The sequence below is a fragment of the Nyctibius grandis genome, chromosome 1 (genome assembly GCF_013368605.1).
Source record: "Nyctibius grandis isolate bNycGra1 chromosome 1, bNycGra1.pri, whole genome shotgun sequence".
Lineage (NCBI taxonomy): Eukaryota > Metazoa > Chordata > Aves > Nyctibiiformes > Nyctibiidae > Nyctibius > Nyctibius grandis.
In genome coordinates, this window is record NC_090658.1 from 1,684,753 (window position 1) to 1,699,300 (window position 14,548).

Here is a 14,548-nt window from a genome sequence, read left to right on the forward strand (position 1 = left end):
ATTTTATTTCCTGATTCATGGCAGAAGTCATCAGAGACGTCATGTTTTCCTTTATGCGTTAGATGATATGCTGGGTTCCATCAGTGTATATATGCAGATCATCTTTCTAAAAAGTGTTCCCTCTAATATAAACAGATTTTTCAAGGTCTACTGATCTTGCCTTCCTTCTGAGTCAGCTTTTTCTGAGATATTTGCTCTTTGCAATTACTAACAGAAAGCTTAACTAATAACCCTGTAGTGAAGAGGCTTTTGCAATTGCTTGAAGGGACCAACATTGGGAAGAGGACTGGATTACAGTTTACATGTTTGCTTTTTTCCTTCTAAAATATTAAATTGCAACATTTTCTTTATACTAAATTAGTTGTACATGTTAGAAGAACCAAACTGTTTGAGAACCTGGTTTCTGTCCAGCAAATCAAACGTACCTCTGAGGTGAAGACACTAGAATTGTCTACAATCCATGTAAGCATGGACTTACATACTGGAAGGGCAAGGAGTTAATTTTATATTCTGTCTGCAACCGTGTAACATCTAACACTGGTCAGTAGAAATTATCAGTATAACTGCAAAAAGTGCCTGCAAAGGATAATTTATGTAAGTGTTACACTATTATCACTATTATATGGTGACATGTTCCAGAAGAAATAATAAGGTTTTCTCCTGGCAGCACTACCTATTAGTATACCATTACTGAATAAATAAACATTTTGATTCAAGCGTGTGTGTACTATAATCTATATTAGCTATATAATTTTGTCTCATACATCCCGTTTATTAGGCAGCAAGATTTTAAATCCTGTTTAAAATTTGTGGTGTAGAGCTTGCTTGATTGTGCTTCAGACTCGTGAGTGAAGAAATACCTTCCCTATTCCCGCAGAGACCTTCTAAGCTTTTAAGAACAAGATAATGATGGGCTCTGTGGCTACCTGTCTCTTGTTGCTCACAGGAGAGAGATACGATTAAGTACATGGGTTCTTCTCAGTGTGCAATACTATATGTACCCAATGTATCTATTATTATTGCTAATCTATTATTTTGAAAATATGCAGAATCCTCACAGACAGCATAACAAATAGTTTATGTTCTAGAAAGTTCTACTTTAAATTATTGTCTGTATTTTAGCAGTGCCTAAAGGCAAGTCCCCCATTCTGGTAAGCACAGTAGGACATATAAAGAGAGAGACAAAAACCAAGACAGGAGAGTTTGCATCCAGGCTTTAGACATGACCCTCACGTGCCCTTAGCAGACAAGGAGAATAGAAGGACATTTCCTTACAAGAGATGTCACAAGAAGAATTCATCTAAAGGACTAAACTTGAAAAATGAAGTGTACATTCACTATATACAAACATTCGTTATGTTTATTCTATAGTTATTTTATATTTTTTTTTATGAATGTTCTTTTTGCTTAATCTTCTTGGGATGATTTATTTCAACATGACTTCTCAGTTTTGTTTTCTTGTCACAATGTTCAGAATATACCCTTATTTATTTGTTTTAGTTGCTCACTAGATAAATTATACAGCTTGTTTTTCTATCTTGGCTCTACAATCTTCTGTCTAGTTTCATTAAAATCCTTATTGAATAAGCATATGCTGGTAGAATCAAAGTGTATCTGAGCTTCTTTCACTGGCTTCTCATGCCTTACATGCTGGTCCTATTTGACCCTACTGTTTTGTACTAGCGGACTGCAATCCCTAAGGGGCCTGAGGGGGTCATTGTCAAATTTATTTACAATCTAAATCCATGAACATCACAATCTTCTCCTTTCTTCACTCTGAAAGAGCAAATGTCCTGTGCCAGTCCCTTGGAAGGCAGGAACACAAAAACTACGCAGGCCTGTATCCGTGTTTTGGTCTAACGTTGTAGGAGGCTGGGGTGGAAATGCAGGCCATACAGTCCCGATCTCATGTGTCAGCACTATTCATCCTGTCACACAGGCAGACATCTCTTGTTATTTTACAGGGGACACCCGCACTGGGATGCAATTAGCTTGATTTTGGACTCAGGGCAGTACATTGTGCCTGTGTGATAGATGCTTCCAGAAGCAGCAGCATAACCAGCCTGAAATGAAAGGCTGAGCGTCGTTGTAGCAAAGTAGAGGAACAGGAGAAGGAGGAATTGCAAGAAGATGTACTTCAAATGTCCAAGGTGTAAAGGGACCGTTTTTTTCTAGACTGATCCACCAAAAGAAAATCCTGGAACCAAGTGGGTTATCAGAACCATGTGATTTTTCCAGGTCTACTAAACCTGTCAGACGAAAGTGACATTGTCGTAGTACAAAACCTGAAAATTCATACTGAAAAGCTAGTGGGTTTTGGTGTTGGTGTTTTGTAAAACACTGAAATGGAAATAATTACTACTTTGTGTCTGGGAATATTTTTTGCAATGGTGAAACTTAAACTTACAAATTCACATAAATACATACTCCAACAAGAATAACTTTAATTACCTGAGAACAAAATTTGAAGGTGTATATGCTGCTGAATGAACTGTTTTCTAAATTATAATTTTTTAATTTGTTATTTTATTTTTCCTCTTGAAGCACAGTAGGTTAAAAACTTCCTCGTTTTTCTTGACAGAGGATTTTAAATATTTATTGAGTTCTTATCCATTTAAATATTTATGTTGACCTTTATACCTCCTCTTAATTGCATTGACCTTTTTTGCCTGCCTCTTCATTATGACTTAACTGAACTAAAATTCAGTGGGAGACAACTGTTCTTCATCTCATTTCTGTAGTCTTAATTCCTGTACAGTGTATGCTCAAATACATTCTGTAACTCTGTGGGTCAGACTTCCAAGGCAGATGAGAAATATGGCTCTCCACTTTTTTATTAGCTGGGGTAATGATGGTAGAGATAATGCAGCCTCTGTGACTGGTCTGCCAGTCCTCATAGTGTTACAGACCCACACTCATGTATTTGCACCACGAGTATGACAGTCATGGTGACTGGATTCTCATTGTTGAAGACTATGGTTACTCCAATACAATGAATGCCATTTAGTTCGGAATGTTAAGTCATCCCTTACTGTGTTTTTTAATTTTTGTTTTTATTGCAGGGGTCACAAAGAGAAAATATTTGTAGTGAAGTGTAATCCGCATCACGTAGACAAACTAGTCACAGTTGGGATGAAGCATATCAAATTTTGGCAGCAAACAGGTACTGTATTGAATACTTTAATTTATTTGAGAATGTATGTATTTTTAACTCAGGAACATCATGTTCTCAGTTTAAGAATTTGTTATATTTGTAAAGCAATTTTCTAGTTACCAAAATACTGAAAGGGTGAAAACCTACCTCTGACTCAGTAAATGTCACAATACTCCTTTCTCTTTGGAAGCCATTTCCAGCTGATTGTTTTTTAACTCAAGTCATACTATTAGGGGTTTCTCCTGAACAGGCATCCTTGGCTCTCAGAAAACATGCAGTCCTGTAATTTCCTTAGGCGGATTATGGCCCTTGTTGTGAAAATGCCAGCTGGTAGCTAAGAGTCTTCGGCACCTCTGGCACACTGCTGAAAATGGTCGTGTTTGCACGTCAGGTCCTGAGGGAACACTGCAGCAATCCTTCAGTTTCAAGACAGAGCTGTTTTTCAGTCAGCAGACGTGACTTGCAGAGATGGAAGCACATGGTTCAAGGTGCCAGGCTGGAAATGTAGGTTTGAGGATGGACCTTAAAATATGTTTCTGGGCAAAACAGAAAAGAAATAAAGAACCAGGTATTCTGCAGAAGTTCAGTTATAGTAATTTCTGGTTTACCCATTAGGCTAAAAATCATGATGTGGTATCACCAGAATCAAGGGAATATATTTTTTTTTGTATGACATGGGAATTTTTTTTCCTTTTCTAAATAATAAAGAATGAAAATGAGTTTTCCATTATTTAAAACCAGGATAAGATTCTGCAAACTAACAAGAAAAATATTCCGAATGGGAAGTAGCTATCAATCTAGACTGTCCTGTCAAACTGAGAAGGACAGCAAAGCTGATTCTGATTGAGGCTATTTTTTATTCAGGACTGGATTTTTTGTTCTTCATAACTTTTAATCATATACATACTACACGAGTACTTGGTAAGAAGATCTCAGAGAGTACCCTCTGTGTGTAAGATTCAGCAAAGGTAGGTGGCACGAGGGCAGCTAAAAATAGAACTCAAGACAACTCAAAATTAGATAGTTTTAAGACATTCCTATACTTACACTATACTTTACAGCATTGAGGTTGTTCAGGTGCTCTCAGGTTAAAAATTACATTTTTTTTTCTGCATTTTTATGTTTGGGTTATTTTTGTAGTAATTGAAGAGACTTCCATTGCTGTTTGGCAATTTCTGTTACAGGAATTTGCATTAAGCAGTATCTTACTCCAAGAATAGTCTCTTTGCAAAAAAAATTCGTACACTTTGAATACAGGTTTGCTCAGTGGAACTGGGATTATCGGTCTGGTGTTAACTGGGCAGGACACCACTGTCTATATTATTTTGTTATTGTCTGTGTATTTTTGTCTATAAGCACTCAATTCGTGGGTGCATATGGCTACTTCTGCTTTCTCAACCAGAGTAAGGCTGTGCCACTTTGGTTCTCTGACAGTCAGAAGAGGAGCAAATCCTGCCTTTTATTCTGCAGAACTGCTGTCAACTTGTCAGGTGGCCAGTGGACAACTAAAACAAACCTCTTGTATCTCATGTGGTCACCTCTAAAGAGAAAAAGCTTGGCAGGAGCTTGGCAGGCTGTTCTGCGCAAAAAATATTCTGCCAGCCATTGTATTAATTCTTCAACAATTCCTCACTTGGAAATATCAATCTGAAAAATAGAGCCTGTACTGCTTCAAAACTGTTGCTACTAGATTGGGTTTCTTTTATTATATTTTTCCCCTGTGCACTGTGTTTTCAGTATTTCTATTATCTACCATGTTTTAGGCAATCACAGGAGATGATGAGGTCAAGACACTTGTCCTTTACAGCACTATGGCTATGAGCCAAACTGTAAAAAGCCTTCCTTTGGTTTGTATTGCAGGTGGAGGCTTTACATCAAAACGAGGAACCTTTGGAACTACTGGAAAACTGGAAACTATGATGAGCGTTTCATATGGGCGCATAGAAGATCTAGTTTTCTCTGGTGCTGCTACTGGAGACATTTATATCTGGAAGGATACCCTGTTGCTTAAGACAATGAAAGCCCACGATGGACCTGTATTTGCCATGCATGCACTGGATAAGGTATTTATCGTCTTATGTGATCTATTAATCTGTATTATTTTTTTGCAATACTGGATTTCAGAAGTGTATAACTAACATACCTTCCAACGAAGTCACTCAGGTTTTGTACATGTGTATGTAAGCAGTACATTGTTCTACAGCACATAAGTTCTACGTTGCACTAACATTGAAGGTGCTTTAATAAACAAAACCATAGCAGAAAACAAGTTGCACTGGACCAATCTGAATGTGATTAAAATCCCAAAACCGATATTAATGAGTTCTGTTATTTAATAGGTGTGTATTTTTAAGCACTAGATAATACGTGCTTGTTACCTGACCAATAGCTTTTGACATCTAAACATGCAGGATTTATTTCTCACTGTGCTCCTGCATGTCATTTTCATATTTGTAAACCACAGAAAAGTAACAGGTGATATTCATGATCTCTTCAACCTGATCCAAAAAATATTTTTGCATTAGCAGTTTCCAAAATATGAAATATGAGTTTTTTTAATAATGCTATCACTGCATCTTAAGCAAGCAAGACTTCAAATATTCAAAGGTTTTGTTTTTCTGAGTTAATTGTTCTAGATGTCAAAAGTATTTTCCTTCAGTTGCGTCAGTAAAACTTTAAAAGAAACTATGGCAAAATATATAAATGAGGTTGGGGCAAAGTTTTGCCACTTGAAATCCACTGGCAATTTGAAGATGTTGATAATTGAATATCCATTTTGAGATTACAGTTTCAACTTTAAAAGTATAGCACGAAAAGAAGAATATTAACTATTAACATTTTTATATATCAAAGTCAGTTAAGATCCCTGTGGCTCAATCCTTTCTGGCCTTAATTGATTGTTCCTAGCTTTTCTGTCAATTTTTCTATTTGATCTGGGCACTCTATCTTCTGAACATCCCCTTCACTTAGCCTTTTGTTGGTTAGTTATTTATGCTGTGTTTTGCACTCACTTGGCACAGATAAAGAGAATCTACCAAGGGAATTAATCAAAGAATTGGTCCCTGTGCATTCTTAGAACTCAGTTTGAAGCTTCTCTGAAGTCCATTGAATTTGGAATAACTTGAGAAGCTCTTAGTGCCAACTGCTGCCTCTTCATAGGATGAAGCACGTATCTTCCCGTAGCTTATTTCCACATGCAGAGAAATGTTGTGGTTCAGCATTACTATTTACAATAGTATGCACTCTGCATGGTTGTAAGTCTTTATAACCCTAGAAAAGCAACTCTCTAAATCTTCTCCCCTTATATTTTGTTCCTCATGGGTATAGGCTCCAATATTTTTAATTGGAGACATGAATAAAATGCAGGGGAGAATTATACTGCCTTTGGACATGTTTTCTTAAATATTAACATGAGTTAATAAAAAAAACCTCTTATTTATTAACATGAGTGCTGACATTTGTGTCTGTTTTCGTACTGTGATCATGCAGGGCTTTGTAACTGGTGGGAAAGATGGGATTGTGGCCCTTTGGGACGATATGTTTGAAAGATGCCTGAAGACGTACGCTATTAAAAGAGCAGTGCTATCTGCTAGTTCTAAAGGTAATGTTTTTCGGTGTGTTTTAATAAGGGCTATATGCGTGAAGGCTGGTAAAATGTCAGTAATAGGTGTCAAATCTTACCAGAACACAAAGGGAACAGCAATATACTACGTACTACTCTGCTGCAATTTTCTGTTTTGATTGATTGAAATTGTATTTCACGCAATCTTTGCCATTTACAGTTGGGTCTGCTATTTCTTCTTCTATTCTGTGACATTTGGCTTTGTTTTCACTGCAGAAATGATTTTAAAAAGAAATGTCACAAGCCTGTGAGTCTGGCTGTTCCAAACTCTGTTCTGTTTAGCAGCCAGCTTCCTCAGCTGGCCAAATTTCACGTAGTGAGACCAGGGTCCCTGTGAGTTTGAAAGACCTGTTAAGTTCTACTTCTGCAGGCATCAGAATGGAAGTCTGTAACGTGATATTCACAGATAATCACAGAATTAATGTCCATGTTGCTGGAGCATCTGAACCCCTTATACACTGTCACTGTTAAAGCAGTCACATGTCGATCTTGGTATTGCCACAGCACAGACTAGCAGAAGCTTTCCCTCTTTTGAACTATTAATTAAATCTGTGGATTATCTAGTAGTTTGATCAGGCAAGTGTATCTCAAGTTTCATGACTTTAAACGGCTTTTAATTATAGATTATATAAGTGGTATAAATTATAGGTTGTATGAAGCTCTTTTTGATTTCACAATAAAACCCTAAAATTAATATCTTTGTATTCTTCAGGTTTACTTTTAGAAGACAATCCCTCTATTCGAGCCATCAGTCTAGGACATGGGCATATACTAGTGGGAACTAAAAATGGAGAGATACTTGAAATTGATAAAAGTGGTCCTATGACTCTACTTGTCCAGGTATTGTATGGATCTTCCATATCAAAATATTCCCTGTAGAAATACAAGACATTATAAGATTTTCCTAGTCATTTTCATTCAGTTTTCATTAATCCTGTTGGCCACCCTTCGTTCCCTTGCTCAGGCAGAAGCTGATGCTTTCTTATGTAAATGACTTTGAGATTCACTGTGGATTACAGATTCTGAAGGTAAAACAAACACTCAGTTAAGTTCAAAGGCTGATGAGACTTTTTATGAATTTTTTAGACATTTTAGTTTATGACCCAACATAAACATGAAAAATGAAGAGTAGAGCTAACACAATTTATTTTATTTTGACAGCGTGGTTCCATTTATTTGCTTTTACTGAAATAATATAGTCTATTCTGAAGGATCCTATACTTTAATTTGTGAAAAATTTGTTTGAGAGTTATGACAGCTTTCTACAGTGGCACGCAGTTGTCATTGCATGTGTTGCAAAACATAAAGATCTCTCTTTTTGAAATACACAAAGAACTTTGCTTATTTGTATTGCCTGCATGACAGCCTTACTAACCTAGATGTGCAAAGTTGTATTTTATAAATTATTTCATGCATTCACTAATATGGAATTGGAATCTCATTCTAATATAGTTCCCTTCACATGAATAGTAAGTTTGCAAGATAGTAAAATTACCTTAAAATTACCTGATTGCTGTGAGTTTTCTGATAAAGTGTTATAATTGTGATCCAGCTTAAATTACATGCGTGCATGCATCAACTTGAGCCAAAAGAGAAAATACATAAGGTGTAAGCAAGATGTCATACAGTTCCTCCCCTTTTTCTTTTAGTGGTATTTTTCCATCTCAACAAAAATGCCAGGTACCAAACTGAAATCCGGATTGTGAATAGTAAGAAATTATTTACCTTTGAAATGCAGTGCCAGCAAGCTGTGTGCAAGTTGAGGGAAATGTAGAAGAGTGATTAAAAAGTCTGAAAACTGAGTTCTGAGGAAAGATTAAAAGAACTAAGTATGTGTATGTTGGGCAAACAAGTTGTCCAGGATCTAAAAAATCACATAAACCTTGCAGAGAGATTAGCCCATATTAGGATTTCAGGATGAAGTCCTGTTTGGGGCATAACTATTCCCTGTTCATTTCAAGGCTGGAAGAGGGAGCATTGAAAGAACAGGAATTGCAGCTAGTATTAGTGAAGGAGACTACTGAAGAGTGTATCTTAGATGTTTATCAGAGGAAACAGACCAGACATTCAGGTCTCTTTGAATGTAGAAAATTTTTGAGAGGACATAGTGAAAGCCTTATTGCCTGAGACTTGTAAAAGGAGGCAGGGCAAGTGCTAGAACATACAACATAGACCCAAATGCATTATTTTCTCTTATATTAAATGCTCTCCTTTAGGGACATATGGAAGGAGAAGTCTGGGGCTTGGCAGCTCATCCTCTCTTGCCTGTCTGTGCAACAGTGAGTGATGATAAAACACTACGGATCTGGGAACTTTCATCCCAGCACCGCATGCTGGCAGTGAGGAAACTCAAGAAAGGTAATTCTCATTTGGCCATACCCTGTGACAGTAATGACACTGCTCTATTTCTGTAACAGTTCCATCTTTGCTTTCAGTGCGTATCACAGGCACTAATTAGGTAGGAAGAGGACACAGTCATTAAGAAATTGGAAGCATAGGAAGTAAATTGTCTTTGGCATGTGTCAAGTCCATGAAAAGGGTAGAAAGAAAAAGGATTATAATCTATTGTAATGAATACAAAATGAACTTTAATCTATTTTCCTCTGATTCCAAGGGGAATGAGTTGACCTCAGAATCATTTTCCTTCCTAAGAATACCTAAGGCCAGCATATTTGTTGCTGCCATTAAAAAGTTTCCTTATAAATAGAAATGTAAAATTTTCTGCATGTTGGCACAATCAGCCTTCAGTGGCAATATGAACTTCACATGTTACACCAGCTTCTCCGAAAATGAACAGTTTTCCTGCCCTCTCCTCTGTGTAGAAGTAGATGAGCTATGTTGAAATGCTGCCTTCTCAAAGTTACTCTTAGTTTACTCATTCATATCCTTCAGGAAGTTTTATGGTATAAATTCAACATGCTTCCTTTTCAGTGACAGATCCAGAGCACAGGAACTCTAACTGGCTGAGGGAAAACAGAGTCAAATGTTTTGGAGAGGTGAACTCAGGGATGGATGAGGATAGCTGTATGAGAGAGTGAGGTCAGAAATAATGTTGAGGCAAAAAGTAAGTGGAGGAAGTGTAGTACATCTCTGTTTTAAATGTGCTCCACCTGAAAGGAACCATTATTCAGTCATAATGAAGAAGCTTTCAAGTGTAATATCCCTGAAAGTCATGTAATTATGCCACCCGTAATGAGTCTTTCAATTTTTCATCTGGATTTCCTTTCTGCATGGTTTGGGGTTTTTTCTCCCCACCCCCCCCCAGTCATTGGTGTGTTTAGAACGTAGTTGGAAGGTGGTATTTGCACCTAAACCCATTTCAAGACTGATCAACTCACCATTGTCAACTCAAGAACAGCCTGTAGAGGGTACATTCCCATTCAGTAAAACACTAATCATAGCCTCATGTCACATATTTGTTTTAATAAATAACAAATCTATTTTAAAAGTATATACTTGCTGTAAAAACCTTTCAGTTGCAGTTTACTGATGGTTTTCTCAGTCCTGAGTTTGTAAGCCTTAAGATAGTCCTTTCCATTGTCTTTTGCAGGTGGACGGTGCTGTGCCTTTTCTCCTGATGGGAAAGCCTTGGCTGTAGGGTTGAACGATGGGAGTTTTCTGGTGGTAAATGCTGACACTGTTGAAGATATGGTCTCTTTTCACCACAGAAAGGAAATGATCTCAGATATAAAGTTTTCACGAGGTATAACCAGGTGATGAAGTGAAAGGGCAGTGTTTATCTTGGAGTTTGTTTTTCTCCTCTAGACGTAAGATTGAATGTTCAGAAGGCAGACTGGCTTTATATGTGCTCCATGCATTTAAATACTTTGGAATTCTGTAGGTTCTCTGCAGCCTAGAATAATGGGGCCCAGCCCTTACGTAGTGCCTTTGGATGTGCTACAGCAGTAAAAATGCATAACAATAATAATTATAACATGTGCACCTTTAATAACCTCCGTGTCTCTTCTTTGCAGAATCAGGAAAGTACCTGGCTGTGGCTTCCCATGATAATTTTGTAGATATTTACAACGTCCTTACCAGCAAAAGAGTTGGCATTTGTAAAGGTGCCTCTAGCTATATCACGCATATCGACTGGGACTCGAGAGGTAAAATATTTGACCAGAGAAACAGATTTAAAATGCCTGTAAAACAGAATATCAGAAAACTGTTCTCGTACCTGTTAAGATAGACTACTAATGCAAGTGATTTTTCAACATCCAAGCACCACATGGGTTCAGTGCAGTTACGTTGGCTGGTGGAATTCATCCTCACCAGAGACATGGTACTTCACTGCTGGCAACACATGACTCAAATGTCACTTATGAGCCTAATATTGCTTTGCTTTGCCCTGTTCTTTTTATAGTTTCGTAACGTGTGGCACATTTTTCTTTCCCACCTTTCACGTCCAATTTCCTTTCTTCTTTGCTGAGCATTACGTGGCAATCATGGCAATGAAGTTAGAGCGCGTTATTGTCACAACTAATTAAGTCTAGCAGGATTGATAATGAGCTTGTGCAGATAAGCCTTCCTGGACCTAATATGATCCTATGTGGAACCACCTGTGTGTCTGAGCCCTGCTTCCCCTGTTGTGCTAGTCCCAAGTGTGGTGCCAGCAGGAGCCAAGCTCCTTTCAGAACGCGGTCAGGTCTGGGTGCCATCCTTGAGCTAGTAAGCCGTGCCGCAGCAGAGCTGGCACCGTGTGCCTGCTGACAGCCCTCATCGTCTGACTGCTGATGGTTGTACACATAATAATGCCAATTTGGCTGATACTACCTGTATATCTGTAGTAGCCAGTTCTTGGCTGTGTTACATGTGCAGACATCAAGTAAAAGAAAACTGAAAATTCTTTGTGTCCTTAATGGTATTTATTGGAAACCCTAACTGAACTTCTAGCTGTAAAGGATTAATGTACTAAATTGTATACCCTGTCTTACACAGGTCAGATAGGAAGGGCATGGTACTACTATAGTCCCATATTGCCCTTCTTGTTGCCAGTGATTCCAACAGACTGTATATAGCTCATGTCACACAGGGCAAGATGCCCAGTCAAAACACAGCATTGGAACTGCACTAGTTCATATCCATTGATAATGTAATCCAGTGGTTCTCACTAAGAGTGCTTTCCCTGGCAGTTATGCAGTGTAGATACTGTAGAACTGCTTTTAATAAAGCAGTATTTATTTTAATAAATCCCCACAGGATTTCTTACACTGGTATAGTTGTTATAAGCCAAAAAATTCAGAAAATGCCTTAATTTTCTTATATCAGAAATATTCTAAAACTTAATTTGAAAGCATTTTTTGCTTCTTCATGCACAAGTACTTGCTAATGTACTATCAATCACATACAGGATTATCTTCATAATATCACAGCATTTGTGTGGGTATGGTAAACTTCATATTCATGGGCAGTTTGGTGTGTAGCTGGACTATATGCCAGTTAGGCAGTGCAGAAGAGACAGGACCTTACAAAGTTTTTAACTTTTGGCAAAGCTGCCTTGCAAAATTGTTATGAAAATTAATAGCATACACATTTATTTTTTTTTACTTTCCATTGTAATGATGATGAAAACACAAGCAAAATACTTCTTACCAGAAGAAAGTGATTTGCTGCAAGACTGTAATTTGTTAAGGATGTTGGATGGTATTTAAAATATTACTTCTGCAGTGAATCAGGAGTACAGGAGTCTTACGAGAGTGATTCTAAGCATCTGTTTTACTTGTGCTATGAATAACTCTCTGGAGGATAATTTCAGAGCTTACCCCCAGAAATCTCTTCACTCTATCCAAAGAAAGTTCATAATATTCATAATAATGAATAAGATTCATAATATACTCTTATTTTGTATCCAGGAAAGTTATTGCAAGTCAATTCTGGTGCCAAAGAACAACTATTTTTTGAAGCACCAAGGGGGAAAAGGCATATTATAAGAATTGCTGAGGTATGTATTATGCTTCCTGGATTTTTTTACTGTGAAAGTAATTTTTCTGGATTGTTGAAAATTAGCATATTTTGTCTTCAAATGTTGTATTTTTTCCTTTTAAAAATTAGAATTATTTAATCATTCTGTATAGTGTCTTTCCTAGCACTTGTAAACGGTAGAATTCGCAAGTTTCTGTTTGTATCTCTAAATTTATTGTTGTTTAATAGCAGTCATTTCCCATCGTCCCCTTTCCTGACCAGTCCCCTGGTTTCTGTGCAATCAGTGTGCATACATGTTATAAACCACCTTTGAACAGCATGACCTGGCTTTTACTTACGTTGGTTATTTGTGACACACAATTCTTCTACAAAACTGCCAATGTTTAGCTCCTCAGAAAATCTTTTAGGAGATTTGTATCCAAGCAGGAATGTTTAAAGTTTTAAGCCTTTTGATGAAGATATGCACTTTTTATTAACAAGCTGGAAACAGTGACCAGTTTCTATATACACTAAAAAAAAAAAGTTAATATCAAACATAGAAAAATATAGGCATGAAACCAGTGTGTATTTGGTATGTATAAAGGTGACTTCTTCTGGGGAAATTTTGATTGCAGATAGAGAAGATTGAGTGGGACACCTGGACGTGTGTTCTTGGTCCTACTTGTGAAGGAATTTGGCCCATGCACAGCGATGTCACCGTTGTAAATGCAGCCAGTCTTACAAAAGACAGAACACTACTAGCTACGGGAGATGATTTTGGTTTTGTGAAGCTATTTTCATATCCAGTGAAGGTAATGAGTGTGTTTATTTCTGTGACTAGAAAGTGCACAAGCAAAGGAATTAAGGAAGAGACTGTTTGCAGTATGTCAGACTGCTAATATGTGAATTCTTTGTGCTACAGGGCCAGCATGCAAAATTCAAGAAGTATGTGGGTCACAGCGCCCAGGTGACCAACGTGCGGTGGTTGCACAATGATTCTGTGCTGCTGACTGTAGGTGGTGCTGATACAGCTCTGATGATCTGGACCAGAGAATTTTTGGGCATTCAGGAGAGTAAGCTGGTTGATAGTGAAGAATCAGACACGGATGCAGAAGAAGATGGAGGTAAGAAGGATTGTATAAAACACGTCTTTAATTTAGTCTTTGTTCCACAGAGATTCACACAGGCATTTAAATTGAAGTGGGCAAGAAACTTTCACGTGCTGAAGTTCAGTGTAGGCAGAGCTTGGTAGGATTTGTCTCCTTCCTTTTATTGGTGGAGATCTTATTGTTTTCTACTCTTCCACTGTGAAACAAGGGTAGTTTGGTTTATTTTATGTTTTATTTTCCTAAGGTTATGATAGTGATGTTGCACGAGAAAAAGCAATTGACTATACCACTAAGATCTATGCAGTAAGCATCCGAGAAATGGAAGGGACAAAACCACATCAACAGCTGAAGGAAGTTTCAGTAGAAGAGAGGTATGTCACACAGAGGCATTCGGTTCCAAACGTACATTGCATTCTTCTGAATCTCTCTTCATTCAACTAAAATTAGTCCTTAGAAATAAGACAGGAATTTTAAAATTCACAAGATAACATTTAAAATGGTATTCACAGGGTACAGCGTGTTATGTGATGGAGAAAAATATGTATATGTAAGTAAAACACCTGTGAGTGTTGTGTTCTCTTCTGCTGTTCACATAAGGAGTTATATTCTTTCCTAATTAGCATGTGTAGCTGTACATATGTCTGCAGCGGGGTGTCTGTGATAGGGTGAGCTTGTAAATACTTTGCAGTTAAGGCTTTTGGTGATGTTTTCATTGAAAGATTTTCAGTTGCTTATAATTGTGTCAGGTTGTTACTGTTAAAG

At 37.4% G+C, this 14,548-nt stretch overlaps 1 protein-coding gene across 6 annotated transcripts in view; it reads left to right on the forward strand.

Moving 5' to 3' along the window:
* Window positions 1-14,548, forward strand: part of EML6 (EMAP like 6) — a 112,867-nt gene that overhangs the window by 66,595 nt on the left and 31,724 nt on the right. For all 6 annotated transcript variants that reach the window (XM_068402347.1, XM_068402355.1, XM_068402338.1 and 3 more), the window contains exons 17-27: window positions 3,063-3,163; window positions 5,015-5,217; window positions 6,644-6,755; window positions 7,489-7,616; window positions 8,993-9,134; window positions 10,327-10,479; window positions 10,751-10,882; window positions 12,629-12,717; window positions 13,313-13,489; window positions 13,600-13,801; window positions 14,031-14,157. In XM_068402347.1, coding sequence (XP_068258448.1) covers window positions 3,063-3,163; window positions 5,015-5,217; window positions 6,644-6,755; window positions 7,489-7,616; window positions 8,993-9,134; window positions 10,327-10,479; window positions 10,751-10,882; window positions 12,629-12,717; window positions 13,313-13,489; window positions 13,600-13,801; window positions 14,031-14,157 — 1,566 coding nt within the window. The remainder of the gene's footprint in view (window positions 1-3,062; window positions 3,164-5,014; window positions 5,218-6,643; window positions 6,756-7,488; window positions 7,617-8,992; window positions 9,135-10,326; window positions 10,480-10,750; window positions 10,883-12,628; window positions 12,718-13,312; window positions 13,490-13,599; window positions 13,802-14,030; window positions 14,158-14,548) is intronic.